Source organism: Cryptomeria japonica, chromosome 3 (genome assembly GCF_030272615.1).
Source record: "Cryptomeria japonica chromosome 3, Sugi_1.0, whole genome shotgun sequence".
NCBI classification, from domain to species: domain Eukaryota; kingdom Viridiplantae; phylum Streptophyta; class Pinopsida; order Cupressales; family Cupressaceae; genus Cryptomeria; species Cryptomeria japonica.
In genome coordinates this window covers 545,762,722-545,780,611 of record NC_081407.1, presented here as the reverse complement: position 1 = coordinate 545,780,611, position 17,890 = coordinate 545,762,722, and the positions used below count along the sequence as shown (strand labels likewise).

General features: G+C 38.6%; 1 protein-coding gene across 1 annotated transcript in view; it reads right to left on the bottom strand.

Moving 5' to 3' along the window:
- LOC131075095 (protein ACTIVITY OF BC1 COMPLEX KINASE 7, chloroplastic) overlaps window positions 1-17,890 on the bottom strand; it is a 160,405-nt gene that overhangs the window by 12,113 nt on the left and 130,402 nt on the right. The window contains exon 12 of the mRNA XM_058011918.2: window positions 13,031-13,115. Coding sequence (XP_057867901.2) covers window positions 13,031-13,115 — 85 coding nt within the window. The remainder of the gene's footprint in view (window positions 1-13,030; window positions 13,116-17,890) is intronic.

Here is a 17,890-nt window from a genome sequence, read left to right as displayed (position 1 = left end):
CAGAAACACGTCTGTGTTGGACATAATAGCGTCTGTGTTGTATAACCGCGTCTGTGAAGGGCAGAAACGCGTCTATGTTTACAGAATCAACATTACACTTTGCAAAAAAATCTCAGAAGCGCGTCTGTGTTGAACAGAGCCACGTCTGTGTCAGGAAACCGCGTCTGTGAAGTATACAGGCGCGTCTGTGTTCAGAATTGAAAAAACTTTTACAGTCCAGCAAACAACCACAGTTAGTTTCAAAATTCTTGAGCTTCCTAGGTCATTTCTCCAGGGTTTCATTTAGCAGTCAACCTGTCCTTGGGTCTCACAAAGTCCATCATTGCTTCACATCTCACTTTACATTCACAATTGTCTAAACTTGAGTCAAAAGGTCACTTGCTTGTCCTCACTATATTTTGTCAACACACTACATACAACAACATTTTGCTAAGTGGTCCCTCATCAAGGTTTCTTACCTTTGGGTCTCATTTGGTCTTACTTAGAGTCAAGGTCAACTTACCTCATCAAGAGAAACTATCCTCTCTTTGGAAGTCGCACCTACTCTACTACATACATACTTGGTCTTACACTTTGGACATTGCAAGTACACCTCAGATTCATTTATATTCCATCCAACCCTTGGTCTTCCATACTTTTTCCATTTTTCATCTAGTCTCACACATCTCGGTCAATACCTAGTTCATGGTTGAAACCCGTCTTCAAAAATTAGGAGAGAAACTAAAGAGGCTCAAGAGTCCGCAAACATGAGTTCTTATGAGTATGACAATGATATCTTTTTCAATTCTGATCATACTACATTACCTGACATGGATGCCTATAGAAACATTCCAAATGTTGAGAACATGGACACTACAAACAACAATGATACACACAATGACAATATGGACAACTTTTCCGTACATTCAGCAGATGTGGAAGAATCCATTATGAATCCCCATTTCAATCGATTGGTTGAGGAAATAATGAGAAGGGATAGAAAATACTTCTTACAAATGATGGCACAAAGTGGAGCCAAGATACCTCATGATTTTGACATGTCTCAAATAATGGAAAATCGACCTTTGCAACAACCTCACTCCAACATGGATCAAAGGAGGCCTAATAGTGGAGGCAATAGAGGACCACATATGGTACCTGAATCACCATCGTCTTTGTTTCAAAAACCAGAGGTCCCACATACACATGGTCAAGCATATGATACTCACCTTCGCAGACCATTATGGAAGTCTTATGCAGAAAGATATGCTCAATCACATACCAATGCTAAGGATCAACCACCAAAGCAATTGGATATTCAAAGGCATGCTCAAAATTTGGACACAAGGAAACCCCATGTCAAATTTGGGGGCAACACATTAGAACATGACATGCCTGTAGAGTATGGTATACATGGACAAAATAGATATTTCGTTCCTCAACATGAATTTATACCAAGTGGTCCATATATGCAGCATCACTATAGACCTCCTCCATATGAACATGTGTATGATCAATATCATCCATATATGCAACATGCTTCTCCTCCAATTGGTGCCTCAAGCATGGGGTATGGTCCAAGAAGTCGGTCTCCACCTAAGAACAATTTGGAACAACAAATCAGGGACTTGCAAAAGAAAATGGAGGACATAAATACACCAAAGCCAACATACACAATGAGAGACATATGTCCTTATCCATTTGACAAGAGCATCCCAATGCCTCCATTTCCTACACACTTTGTGATGCCTAAGTTTGATAAGTATAGAGGAAAAGGGGATCCTAAGGCACACATAAGATAGTTTTTCACAGCTTGCATTGAGGTAGCAGCAGAAGAGACATATTTGATGAGATTATTCCCACAAAGCCTAGGTGATCAAGCTATGGAATGGTTCTCCCAACTCCCACCTGGTATTAAGTCATGGGGTGATCTAGCAGAAGCATTTATTCAACATTTCTCCTACAATATAGAGACAGACATATCAGTCACTACTTTGTGCAACACCAAGCAAAAAGAGGGAGAGTCTTTTGCATCATTTTTACAAAGATGGAGGAATCTAGCCAGCAGATGCTCTTGTGAAATCCCACAAAAACAAATGGTAGAAATGTTCACCTAGAATGTTACCAAAGAGATTGGTTATGACTTAAGGAAAGCTTGTTTGTCCACCTTCAAGGACGTCATTGAAAAAGGCTTAGCAACAGAAAAGGTCCTAATTGAACAAGGAGTCATTAAGATATTCAAGGAAAACAAAGATGACTTTAAGGGAAAAGACAAACCGAGATTTTGGAACAAAAACAAGAACATAGTCAATGATGGTGTTGTTGACGCCAACACAGTGCGACCCAAATTCATCTTTTCGGGATCAAGTTCTACAAACAATCAAGTGAATACTCAAACAACTTCCAGATCATGAAGGAAGTACAATCCCTTGGGAGAACCACTTGAGTCAGTTTTCAAGAAGCTAGTGGCAAACAAGGTAATCACAGTTCCAAATTTTCCTCCATATGAACCAAAGGTCAAACCAAATTGGTGGAATGATGATGAGTATTGTGAATTTCATAAGAGCAAAGGTCATAAGACAGGAAATTGTCATTGACTGAAGAACATCATACAAGATCTCATTGATAGAGGTGATATTGAAATTGAGGGACACTCATCCAATCAAGAACATGAGATGTTCAAGGAACCATTCCCAAAACATGACAAGGGAAAAGCTAAAGCCACAGAGGACCAAACCAACTATACCAGAGCATCTTATAACTATGATTCAACCATCAATCACATCTCGATGGACAATTATGTCTCTACCATTATCATCAAGGACAAAACGTCTGAGAATTCTACCCGGAGACCCAGGATTGTCCTAAAAGGTGTTGGATCTTCTTCCGAATCTACCTCTGAATGTAATGTCACAACCCACCGAGGTAAATTCACTTTGCAAGGTGCTCTAGCCAAGAACACTGCTTCCTCATCAACCAAACCTGGGTATGACCTTGTAGAACAGTTAGGGAAGACACCCGCGCTCATCTCCATGGTGGGATACCTTTCCGTTCCACACTCGCTTACATTCACAGAAGCCGATGATGCCTCCGTAAGTCAGCCACATAATGCACCATTACACATTGAAGCCTTCATACACAAACATAGAATCAAACGAGTCCTGATAGATGGAGGAGCAGGTCTAAACATTTGTACATTGAGCACTATTAAACAATTGGGATATTCTGACAAAGCTGTGAATTCTACAAACAAAATTACTATCAAAGCATATGATGATGAAGAGCGTTCATCCAAAGGCACAGTCACCTTACCTCTCAGAGTTGGGCCAGTTACAAAGGATGTGGTTTGTCAAGTCCTAGACCTAGATCTCACATACAACATATTGCTAGGACGTCCATGGATTCATGAGATGAGAGCAGTCCCATCTACATATCATCGATGTATCAAGTTTCCACACAATGGAGTTGAAGTGACCGTCAAAGCGGATCCAAATCCATTCATATATTGCAACAATCTGCAACCTCGATCAGAAATAACAATCCTAGTCAATCACGAAGCTGTTCCTTCATCGGCATATGTGGATCCTGAATCCTTAAAAGCTTCTACATCCAAACAAGCAGAGCTAAAAGAAAAGTTCAAGATTAAAGACCTAGGATGTGGTGAGCATATATTTCATGTTGATCAACTCCCACTATCTCCTAAGGTATTCAGTCGACAAGAACAACCTACAAAAAAATTGCAATGCCAAGGAATTGGGTGTGAACCACCTAGTGTTGTGGCTACTAAGTCTGAATGCAAATCTCCTCTAGTGTTGCAAGCAACTCTTGATATCAATAGTCCTAAGAGTGGTTCCAACAAAGAATCTATTGAGTGTATCGCCAACCCTCTTGAGAACTCACATAGCCTTACCATATCATCCGCTCATTCCATTTCCACTCCTTTCCCAGACTTGGATCAACAAGAATTACAAAAGCCCTTACTCATTGGGGATCAAAAATCAAGCTTTGAAAAGAAAAATCTACAAGTCAAAAATAAAGAAAAGTCCTTTAGTCCAAATCAAAATCAAAAGCTATTGGACTCTACAAAAATCAAAGTCAAGGATAAAAATCCTATAAACCAAAAAGAGCAAGAGTTGATCTCCCCTAATATCAAAATAACTGGGGGCAAAAGTTTTAAAATTTTAAATCAAAAAGCATACTTGTTGATCCTAAGTCTCCATCATGCTATCCTACTTTCACTTCTTTTCACAATCATAAGCCTTCATAACTCATCCACTTGTTCCACACATCCATCCCCTTTTAGCGATACATCATGGACCTTTAATGGAGCTTCCTCAAGGAACTTTGTTGTCAGGGATGCCCAAACTTCTTTAGGTGACACGCATACGGGCCTGTGTAGTCCACACACTAGTAATTCTATCTCAACACAGCAACATATGGATCTGGTGCATATCAGCTCTCAACTACAGAAGGTGAACCTTTGGAGGATCCTATCAACAACATGCACCTTCGCAGGTTTTACACATAGCTCTTTGGAATATCCTAATTCAAAAATACAAAAAAATCAAAAAATTAAAAAATACAAAAAAATCATAAAAACATAAAAATCGTTACTTGGTGAAAACCTGGCAAACAGGCGCCTTGTGACACAAAAAACATTGAAAAAATCGAAAAAAGTATAGAGAAATAATTTCGTCCAACGGTGAAAACCACTTCAGTGGCGCCCTGGGCAAGTACCGTGGTGAAAATTGGGTCACCAGCACCATGCGTAGAGACATTGCTCCTCCCTCCTTCAGGATTCACTTTCATCCCTTCACTTTGCACACACTCACAACCTATTCGTTCATAATAAACTTACCCATTCCCATCATGGCTTGTTATTGATTTACCCAAGATTGGTTAGCCATTCATAATAAACCTCTTTTTTCACCTCCCTTTCCATCCATAATAAATCAGATCCTATCTGTGGCTAAGGCAAATCCTACGTCTAGTGATGGGTGTGGAACTGAGAACATCACATGTTTCAAGGAGTACAGTTTCTTACAGCTTTCTTCAGTCTATCCGCGCACAATCCACAATAAAGCAGCATCTGCATTGCCAATCCACAATAAAGTTCCGTCTTCTTCGCAATAAAGTATCAGTTTCACGGATTCAGTCAGTTTCAGATGAGACACAGCAGCAACAATGGGCTTCAACAAATCAAATCTTTCAATAGACTCAGACAACATTATGGTTCAGTGCTATCTATCCTTTTGTGAAAGTAAACATTGTGACCACAATCAAATAAGACTTATACAAGTGACAAGAGACACTAAACTTGAGGACTACAGTGCATGTTGGTGTCGAGTCTTGGTTTTCTTTTGATTTCATCTTTTTTGGTGACATGTCTTTTAGCTTTTCCGGGATGTCTCTGACTAGAGATTCTATCTCCAGGATGTCTTTGACTAGAAAGGCGAGGATGGGGTATCGTCACCTATTTGTATTTGCTGTCTGTGGATTGTCTTTTAGTAATGCTATGACTTGTCCAAGGATATGAGGACACTATGAGTCTAGTATGAACTGGGGCATTCCTTGTTTGTGACTATCTTATCTCCATGCAAACAGGTACAATGACTTTCTGGGTCGAACATATGCCTCGATTGTCATAACCTCCTTGCCATAATAAAGCTCAATGATGATAACGCACAAGAAGCTCTTTCACTTTCATATCTTCTATCTTCCATCCCCCTTACTTGATTGACTTCCATCGTCCTTCTCGAGTCCGCGTAGCCTGCTATCACATGACTGAGTATAATGACACACCAAAAAACATTGGCATTTCATGCAGTTGCACCTGCATTACCACATGTTAGCATTTCATACATACATATAGATATCACAACTGCATCACATCCTGCACACAACACCTGTTAGCAGAATTTACATTTGCATTATCATATTCATCTGCGTTACATACATTCACATTTGCATCATGCATACACATATAAAACATAAAAGAACAAAAATATTGCATTGCATCATATACATATTTGCATCCATATCATAAGCATCACATAAAACAACATCACATAAGCACATCTCATCACATAGGTACACATGCATATAGCTGCCGCAAAGATGAATCATCTCATATATATATAAAGTGTCATGATACAATGATGTCAAATTCATATGGCTACAATCACCTGCAGGTGTCTACATCATCATACAAAAATAGGTACAATACTGATACATAGGGAGCCCTCTACGGCTATGATGAACTCCCTCCCTCGGAGCCGCCTGGCCTCGACGGAATCTGAGCCCCTGAAGGACCCGCCCCAGGATCATCCCTCCTGTCCCCTCTATCTGGTGGTGGTGGAGGACCCATGACCCCACCACTAGATGCCTGTCTCCTCCGGCTCCCTCCCGTAGCTGTCGCTGTCCGCGATGGTCTATGGAAGCTCCTCACCCGCTGATCCGCTGGCACTGCACCATAATAGAGATCCCGCCAGTAGGCAATCTCCTCCCCTGCCCGCAGGACGTAGGCATATCCGGCCCCTATGTCCTCTGCTGCCTGTCTCCCAGCCCTCAGTGTTGTCTCAGCCTCTGTGTAGCGCTGAATGGCCTGGTGTCGCTCCCGCTCAGTATCTCGGAGCCGCCTCCTGAGCCTATCCCTCTCCCTCTCCAGCTCCTGGATCTCATCTGCCTGTCCCTGGCAGATCTCCCTTAGCCCCCTGTGGCTCCCCCTGCCCCTGTGCCTGTGCCTGTACTGGTATCTGTCCCTGTACCTGCACCTGTCTGGGACCCTGTGCTGCTGGCACCTGTAGCGGCAATCCACCGCGACCCCTCACCACCCGAGCCTGCCTATCCTCTCCACCCTCCCTCCGCGGTGCAACCCTCCTCTCTCCAACTGCCCCCCTCCTCCTTCGTCGGCCTCTACCCCCATCAGCTCCACCATCATCATCATCCCCACCACCATCTCCATCTAATGGCTCTCCTGGATCCGTCAGGCATGGGAATGGATGCTCCGCCCAGTATGCTGTGTACTCGGCATCCATGCCGGCATCCTCAATCTCTGGCCATATGTCCCAGGGTAGGGGCATCATCTCTACCAGCTGCGTAATAGCCTGATCATATGATAATAGGGGCCCAAACTGCGTCTGATCTCTCACAGTCCGTGCATACATGCCTGAACCCCGTGGTCTATCTTATAGACTGCCCTAGCCCTCGTTTCCCGAGTCAGTCTTCATTATCCCGGACTCTGTCACTTTATCCGGTCAGTCCATTCTAGCCTTTCTTTCTTATCGAGAGATTGTCTGCGATCTTTGCAAACATTTTCATCCAATCTCTCGAGGGGGCATATCATTCCCATCTTGGGGCACCTCTGTATCAGTTCATCTTATCTTCTTTGAAACAACGCGACAAGCTACATTGTCTCAAAGAGGGGCAAAATGTAGACACCCAAAATTGTCCAGTCTAATTAAATTACTTTAGCCTAATTCATCTATTAATTAAATAAATCTTTATTTATTTAATTAATTCATTTATCCTCTTCTAGCCTTATTTCTCATTTAAATAAATACATTTATTTATTTAAATTATCTTTTTCCTAAATTAAATAAATATCTTATTTATTTAATTGATCCCACTTCTTCTATTAATTAAATAAATATTTATTTATTTAATTAATTCATTAACCTTTTCTACCCATGACACATGTCATTCATCTCTTAATTCATACACTATCTACCCCTTTCATTATTTTATTATTTCTTTTACCTACCCTCTAATAATAGCTGACCTCCTTTTACACCTCTCAATCTTATCCCTCCATTTCTTATTGTGTCTTCTATATAAGGAGATGCTTCCTTCATTATCAAACCCTAATCATGCATTCTAATCAATCATTCTAATCATCTTTTATGCACTTGACTACATTACGATCCTACTTGCAACCACATTCCGTTCTTTGTTGAGCTCTTGTGCACATAAAATTTGAGAGCAAATATATCAAACAAGATCAATGGAGATAGGAAGAATGGAGATCCAAACCCTATTGGACATGTGATGGTATAATCTTTGTGATTTCATTTGATTTGCATTGTCTTAGGTAATCTTCATATGTTATGGTGGATCTTTGTTGTTGTTAGGCTAGGGTTTTGTGGTTGAATTCATTTAGCCTTTCAATATCGTTATTATTGTATCCATTTTCACCATATACACTTTGATTAAGAACATTCACTTAAATTTATATTCATTGATACACCTGTCTGGAATCAATTATATGTAATATACTGGCTGGAATATATTTTAATGTTAATTCCGAAAATCATGTAAATATGTACCTGTTACTGTGCTGGCTGTTCTTACTTATTCTTCTTCACAGACTTAGCGATTACCTCTAGTGCCTCTCCCCTATCCTTGCTGGCAGACCCTCACCTCCTTTTTTTTTTTCCCATAGGGGAGGGGGAGGTATTTATTCCACCCCCTCCAACGTTGTAGAAAGCTATGATGGCTGGGTAGCGCTCTTTCCCTGAAGCATCGCCACCTTTCCCTAGCGGGACCCTCCCATGAACCGGTGTGGAGGCTTTGTCAGTCAACCCACTGCTTAGGAAGGTTTATCGGGTTTGTTAAGAAAATCGGCTAATAAATATAGCAATTGCTTTATACAATGGCATTGTTCGGTAATGTTAAGGTATAACATATAATATATGTTGTTAATATAATAACATTATAAAATGTAAATTCATGTTTATTGTAAATATAATGTAATAACACTATTCAATATGTGAATTGATAACAAGGCGTCATTTTTATATGTAATGTCCCCTTCTCAGTGATGAGAAGTTTAGTTGACCATTAGCCTATTCCGGAGACCCGTAGGCTAACTAGAAGCAGAAATTAGGGTTTCCAACTTTTGTGGAGATTTGCGTTTGTTGTTTGATGATGGACTAGTTGGAATTCTACAATACAGACTATAGATTCCTTCTGGGTTTTCCGAGAGCTTCGCAAAGGTGTGACATGCATTCTGTTTGGGGAAGTTTTCTGAACTTACTATTTTTAGTAAGTTGATGGCAACCGTCAGGGTTTCTGAGTTTTTTTGAGCTCATCCAAAGAGTTCGGAGAGCAATCTTTTTGGAGTTGTTTTTAGGACTTACTTATTTTAGTAAGTGCTATATTAGGTAGTGCTATTCTTAGGAGTTAAGTGCAGAGCTCCAACCCTGTTCGGAGAGCAATCTTTTTTGAGCTCATCCAAAGAGTTCGGAGAGCAATCTTTTTGGAGTTGTTTTTAGGACTTACTTATTTTAGTAAGTGCTATATTAGGTAGTGCTATTCTTAGGAGTTAAGTGCAAAGCTCCAACCCTGTTCAGTTTTGATGGTTTCAGTACTTCAGTTCTTAGCTCAATTTGGCATTAATCAGTTTTTGAGCTCATCCAAAGAGTTCGGAGAGCAATCTTTTTGGAGTTGTTTTTAGGACTTACTTATTTTAGTAAGTGCTATATTAGGTAGTGCTATTCTTAGGAGTTAAGTGCAGAGCTCCAACCCTGTTCGGAGAGCAATCTTTTTTGAGCTCATCCAAAGAGTTCGGAGAGCAATCTTTTTAGAGTTGTTTTTAGGACTTACTTATTTTAGTAAGTGCTATATTAGGTAGTGCTATTCTTAGGAGTTAAGTGCAAAGCTCCAACCCTGTTCAGTTTTGATGGTTTCAGTACTTCAGTTCTTAGCTCAATTTGGCATTAATCAGTTTTTGAGCTCATCCAAAGAGTTCGGAGAGCAATCTTTTTGGAGTTGTTTTTAGGACTTACTTATTTTAGTAAGTGCTATATTAGGTAGTGCTATTCTTAGGAGTTAAGTGCAGAGCTCCAACCCTGTTCAGTTTTGATGGTTTCAGTACTTCAGTTCTTAGCTCAATTTGGCATTAATCAGTTGTTGAATTAAAGGTGATTTATTATATATTATTACCTTAGCCTAAGGTTTTAATATTTAATTTATGTGGAGGAACGACTTAGGAAGGGAAATATATATTTTTTTATCCTAAGTCAGGTGGCGCTAAGAATGAAAAATATTTCATGCTTTATGATGTTTTTATGTTATAACATGTTGACCTTGGAAAAGTTCGACTAGGAGGGTTGAACAGGGGACGCCAAGCCTTGAGGGATCACGGAATGAAATGCAAGTGAAAAAAGGTGAATTTGGGCGCCATGTGAATTTGAATTTGAGCTTCCAAAATTTATAAATAAGAGTGTTGAGCTCTCATTTGGAGGAATGCTTGATGAATGATAATGTTATGCTGCCAGAATGGTGCCAGAATTGAGCTTTGAAGTTGAGAGCTTCCTAGCAATCATCAGTTTCGTACTCGAAAGACAGTACCTACCTCATTATTTGTGACTATCTTTCATCCAGAGAGATAGATTGTGTTGATCGAAGAGATTGAGAGATTTTCAGTTTTGGTGTGTTGGGTGTGTTTCCAGTTTGTTGGTTTTTGGAATGGCTGTACGTGATTTTCAGTCATATCTTCCTGCTCGAGTGACAGTTTGTTCTGGGTAATAGCTCGTTGGAAGCCTCTTTGTTGGGCGATTCATCATCTGGAGGCTCATGTCAAATGGTTTGGTGTGCATTTTTCTCTTGCTGATCGAACTTCCCTGCTGGCCGTACATTTCCAGCCAACCCTAAGGTAGCGTGCAGAATTTTCAGAGGTGATTTGATGGGGTTGTTGAGTTGGGGGTTTGATCGCCTATCCTCTAGCATTCATTTGCCGCTGTTTGGAGCTGTTTGGTGGATTTTTGAGTGAGTTGTGTGCATTTCATTGTTGCTGGTTCGTTTTTGGTGTTGCTGATAGTTTCATTTCAGTTTTGATTAAGTGTGTATTTGGGTTGCAATTTCAGTGTTGTCCATTGTAATCTCTAGCAGAACTTTCCTTCTATTTGAGTTGATAATTCTCTTGTTCTGACAGTAGTTGCAGGATTCATTATTGTAAGATTGTTTCAATAGTACTGATCAATCCCTTTGCTGCAATTTACTTATATCCCCCATTGCATAAGTGGAAGAGGCTGGCTATGCCAGCTATCTTTGTTTGTAATGTTGTCCTTGTTAACTTTATTGATCAGATTGCAGAGAACAATGTGAATGCAAGAATACAAAAGAGACAAGACACAACACATACCCTGGGAAAACCTCCCTCTTGGAGGAAAAACCTAGCAACAAATCAGATCTAGATCCTTCTATTAATTGTAGAATACAATGGCAATAACAATCAGATTACTTATCTGATATAACTGTCAACCTAGGGCAGAATTAGAGTTATAGTCGTAACCCAGCTAGGGCACAATGTAACAACAGAAGATAGCAAACTTATCTCTTTCTTATATAAGAATATCATCAGCATACAACTTCCAGCTCTTCGTAGTTCTTCACTGAAGATTGCAGACCTAATGGTGTTTGTAGACCTTCAAGAGGAACTCGCTATCCTCTTCAATGTATTCACTGTCCAAGATCGCATGTATGGCAAATGCTGATGGCAAAAGTAATTCGCTGATTCCTTGATTAGAATTCGCATTGACCTTTTATTGTAGAGCACAGGGTCTTCACATTGATTGTCTAATATTCGGATTGCTTGATTGCATTTACGACTAGTGATATGCTTGTGCATATATACAAGAGGTGAGCCCTATCTTGGGTCGGCCCAATCCATCCTTGGGGCCAACACTATAATATTAGTTCCACAAGCCACCATAAGCATGGGACCTAAACAATATAGTTTCCACGTTACAAGAGCCCACGCTACATAGAGATGTGCTAAAATAAGATATAGAACCACATGTTTGGAGAAGGGATGCGTCCTTTTAATAATACAATCATTTGGGCCCAGCCCATCATAAATGATCAATACATAAGACTATACGCCACAAAATGTGTGTGCTGGAGATAGGTCCACACGTTGGACCTAGAGATGCGCCCCTTTACATGTTAGGTCCAGCCCTAATGGTTTTACACATTACATATAAATACAATAGATAGGGCCCTGCCCTATAAGGATTCGGATGATGCCTTAAGGCAATCCAAATCCTATTTATTTTCCTATCCTAGTTACACAAAAAACCAACAGTCCTCCAACTGAATAAGCGGTGGAGTTGATAGTAATCCTCATTTCTAGTCCTCCCACTGCATAAGCGACAGAGTGATTGTTGTTTCAATAGTTTGGTTTGTTCCTGGCTGGTTTACCGCTAGGAAGTTTCAGAGTTTCCATCACCTGCTATATAAGCAGAAGGGGATGGCTTGCCGCCCAAGTATTGTAATAATTTTCAGTATTTTGCAACTAACGATCCCCTCTACATTGTATGCTCTCACCTTCCTAGATTGGGCACTTGGTGATCAAGAAGTGGAAGGGTTGCAGTTTTCAGAATTATTGTATTTTCATTGCTAACCCTAACAAGTCCTTGTTATGTTGTAAACTGCTAAATTTCAAAAAAAATTGTGGGGATATTACATTATATCAATGTAGTATAATATGATTTTAACATATTATTTTATATGGCAAAAATTACATTAATTATTTCTACTATAAATGGGGGGACATGACAAGGGCATGCCGTATGTGGTCTCACTGTTCTCTCACTGAGAATGGTGAATTGCTGAGAATTTTTTTTGGTAAGTTGATGATCATTAGGTGCAGGATACATTTAGGAATATATTAAATAAAGATATTTTCTTCCTAGAGGCTAGAGCTCCTCCAAAGGAAAGTTTAAGATTATCATCATCTAGCTCTTTTTTTAGAATGGTCAAAGCCCTTTCCGCAAAAGCTTCAGCAATTGCATATTACTAGATCCCTTGGTAGAATTAGAAGCACATTAGATAGACATAACCAAAATTATTAATATAATTTATTTTACCTGTGTTAATTTATTCAGGTACAAATGAGGGAGATATTACTATGCTCCACCTGATATATCTTTCACTAAGTTACTTAGAATCCATATCTATCTATAGTAATATTTCATTCATATAAATACCATTATATTAACAAAGGAATTAATACATGTCAAAGATGCAATTGCAGTGTATAATTGTATACCTTCAAGAGTTGTAAATGCCCTTAGTACAAATGTAAAAGTGGCTGGGAAACGGAATGGCTGATCCACTGCTATCGAAAACAAGTCCTGCCAACAACATACTTCAAAGTAAAACTTTGGATGATTCATTACAATCTATGAATTATGTAATGCTTGTTACCAATTTTATTGGAATGTAAGGAAAACAAATATAAATTAATGAGTTTAACTAACTGTAAAAGAGAACCCATACTTCTCATTGCATCAACATTTACTTGTAGCATACAAATATCTTGTCAACAGAAAGTGATAATAACATACTCTACGTAAGAGCACCATACATAAATTCCCATTTAAATATCATCTTAAAAATTAATTCCCATATGGTGCCTATATGCAAGGAAACCTATGTGATCTACCTTGCGAACAACTTCCCTCAGTTGAGTTGGGACAGTCTATGACTCAAAGACTTACAATTCAGTTGTTTTGTGAAATGCATGAATTACGTTGAATTTGTTGGTCTTCTTGACTCTACTGTTGTAGGAAGAACTGACTCGACACATAGGATCTTTGATACCATTATCTGCAGGCCACCTTAAACAGTTCACTATGGGCTTCAAATCGAGGAAGAAGGAAATGAGGATGAGAAGTATGGAGTTGCTGGTGGTGGCAGTTCTGATATGAGGTAGAAAGGCCAGGTCACATGACACCAAGGAAACAACCATTCCTCAGACAATTCAAATAAATTCATGCAATGACCAACAAAGAGGAAATGAGAAGACATAAGCAGGAAGACACTCAATCCTACCAACAGATGGGTTGGAAATGATACGCTAGAAGAGACAAGATAATAGGAAAAGTAGCTCGTGCTTAAAGAAACTTTGTGCTTCCAAATATTAAACAAAGTGTGGGAAAGTAAAGATCAATCTAAGCAAATAACAAACAATCCTGTGAATATTATACAAGTCATCCAAGCAAACATGCAAGAAGAGAAAACAACAAACAAACAAACTATATAGTTTATAGGAAAAAAAATGTGGGGAACCTTCCTAGTTCTGCCCTCAAATTGTTGATTAAGGACTCAAGGAATATTGTCAAACACTTCTGATGTAAACTTTTAACTTACTGGTCTGTGGTTTCAGTCTGGTATATTGGCTTGAAGATGATGATAAAATGTTCCAAACACTTATAAATCAATGCTACAATGACTAAACTATAATCTAAATGCAAGAATGACTCATCTTGAACTTTTACAATGCACATATATGACTTCTACATGCAAACTAATCATCTGCAGCCAAGTTACATTTCGTCATACAATTGGCATGCAAACTAGAGTATGGAAATGAGAGCTACAGCCATAAGCATTTTATCGAACATTTGCCATGCAATTCCTATTATGAAATGTTGACTTTCAGCTAGGGACATTAAAACAAACAGTTATCTTGCAAACTGAAATAAATACTACAAATATATCATATGCAACTCCTTTTTATTGATGTCCCAATTACCACGCAGATATGAAAGGGCCAAGACTCTTGGCTTACAGCTGAATATGATATGAAACAAAATACCCAGGTCTGAGTACAATGGCAGCACACAACCAACTTTGAATGTCTATTAAATACTGAAATTAAATGCAAGAGAACCTGATCCAATGAAGCGCCTATGTTGTGGGTAATGTAGCAACTCAAATACCAAGTAAATTGTGAAGCAACATGTGTGGCTGCTGCTGCTATAGTACGGCCTCCAACAATTATAAATTCTGCCCAAATTTCAATGTCATGACAGCAGCAACTAATCTGGAAATGAGCAGCAATTAAAACCCTTGAAGAACCCTTGAGTAGACTCAACTAAGATGCAATATACTGTAGCGTTTACTGTTTACACCACTGTAGCAGCCCATACAATTTTTGATATGCAATGATCAACTCTTTAATATTCTAGTCTGCACTGGTAAACCTTCAAACTTCTCAAACCCTTGGTTTAATCTTCACTTTAAGCACAAACTGGACCTCTGTATGAAGCCCACAGTCAGCAATAATTCAGCTGATATTTCACAGCCTCAAAATTGCAAATCAATGGGAGTGATTGTTCCCAAAGATCTCAAGAATGGCAGAAACCCTAGCTGTCTCCTTCACCCAATAATCACATCAAACAAATATCAATTCCTGGATGCCTGAGAATGAGCTCTTAAGTCCCTTTTATTCTTTTCTTTTGAGAGCTCAAACTCTTTCCTGGCCAATGTGGGATAAAAGATATATTCCCACTTTTAGTTTTCACTAAACGAACTATATAAAATTAAAGTGACTTTATTATTATAAAGTTACATTATAACTTTATAATAACATTTAAATATTTTAATTATGCCTTAGTCACTTTAAGAATCACTTAAATGAGGGTCATGGCCCTATTGCTCATTATAATTGCACTTTTATTTAATTATTAATAAAGTATTACTTTATTAATAATTAAAATAACATAACTCCATAAATATACATTATTTCTCGATTCCGTCTGAACCAAGGAGTTAACCACTGCATCCAACTGCCTTACTAAAAATAGTAAGGGTCCCTGTTTATCAACCACTAATTTACTACAAATAGTAAATCCCTCATTATTTGATCAAACCAATGCTTTAATGGATTGGCATTGCAAATGAAGCCTGTTTAGGTGCCCAGCTATAGATAGAAACCCCGACTATCCTCAAATGGGCGCTTACTGTAAATAGTAAGTGTGCCAAACTGAGTCCAACGAAGGTCAGATCTGAACTCTCACTGATCACTGGAGGTGAAGCCATACCGAATACTGCCAAATAAGACCCCCTAATCATCTGCTCTAGCCTACGAGGGTCAGGAATAGGCTAAACCATCCACAATCATGGTCACACTAAAAAGGGGACATTACAAAAAAACAATAGTAAAGGGGCAAAAGAGGTGTGTTTAAGCTATGCCTAGTATTGTTTTTTGTTTTAATAAAGAGAAATATATTAATAACAGATCGATTTTACAGAACCCCCAAAAGGCAATTGTTGCTAATTTACTAGGTGAGCTACCCAAAGTGCCTATGAACAAGATAAACTTTGAATATATATAAAACTCAAGAAGACAGAAAATACATCTGTTTACTTATCACAAAAAAAATTAGATTAGTATTCCCAACAACAAAGAAAAGGTAGATATCTTTGTCAAGGCGGCTAGGATTTAGGTTCTAAATCTGCAGCGAAACCTCCCAATAAATTCACGCCATCCTTTATTCCCTTTAATATTGCAAGATTATATTCAAACCTCCTATTTCGAGTTTGAACTGTTTCCAGATTGCTAGTTCAGAACCTCTGAGCTTCTGCAGTCTGTAATTGATCAATAACACTCCCTTTTGATAGCAATTCCTATCTCGGTTTTCCGTAACAATGCATCTGACATATTGGGGCCTACACAATCATTCTGGAGCTATATAAACTGGAAAAATAACACATCCAGCTTCCTGTTTGCCATTTCCAGTGAGAAATGTGACTAATATACATATCTTTGTCAAGGCGGCTACGATTTAGGTTCTAAATCTGCAGCGACACCTCCCAATAAACTCACGCCATCCTTTATTCCCTTTAATATTGAAAGATTATATTCAATGGACAGAAATTAATATATTCATTTCCCAACCCACCTGTCCTTGCCCACACAAAACTTAGTTTCTTCCAATTTGACTTTTCTGAAGTTTATCGCCATATATATCATATTGGCTAGAAATCTAGAAGACCCATGATACTTTAATCTCTGCAATTGCCCTTCTTATCTTTTTCCCATGGCTTCCTTGCTGGGCATTTGATTGTTTGAGCCTGGTCTTTGACCCATTTTCTTAATTTCTTTTGGTGTCCAATCATCATTCAGGATGGCGTCTGATAATACAATCTCTCCAAAAATGGGCCATTGGGTTTATGTATCTAATATTCAATTTTAACTCCAAACTCAATACCAAAGATATCCTCATAATTCTATTCAAAAATTTACTTGCAAATAATTATCAGAATAAATTTTGATCAACTCACAAGGCAAAACACAATTGAAGAAATATTAATTCAACGCTTGGCACAAATCTCCTCAATCTTCAAATATTATATGCACATGTGAATCTTGTATGAATCCACTCGATTGGCTAGGTAGGTTTTCATCCACAAAACTAATCGTCAGAAGCTTTCGGTCTTACACTCGGAAATGAATCAATTTCAATCCGTCCAAACTAGGGTTTGTAAAATGCAATTGTCAAGAATGTCTTTTCCATTTCCATTTCCTCCTTTCATACACTTTTCCCTCATAAATAATAATATAATCTTCAATTTTCTACCAAGCAACTTTATTAATTTATCTTTATATTTTAAACCCTGGAAAGCCGTTTTATAAAATAATTATTTGAATAAAGCTGCTCGAGCTTAAACAACTTAAATTTAATTATTTTCCTCACAGCCACCAAAGGTATGAAAAAAATAATATAGTCCAAATTATGAATATTGACCCACCATCAATGCCTTGAGTGCATAGGATGTTGATCTATGTGCAAGTTGGCATTCTCCCAAGACGAAATATTTCTTCAAGAAAATTTGAGTGCTCCCAGAATGTCAAGTCTGCACACAGACAGAACCATTGTACTCATCTTGGTTTGAGGAACACTCTGCCACTGTCAGAATTCCTTCCTTTTAATGCTGGCACACTCCAAGAAAGTTGGAGATTTCCAAGGATGTTGGAATGGAACAAAAAAGGGACATTAGTATTACAATGTAGAACATCCATGGCCTAAATGTTCTAAACTTCTAGCCTCTGTTTGTCCTATCACTCAATTAAGAAGAGGGCTCATCATGGCAAGTTATTCATTGAACTCATTTCTAAATG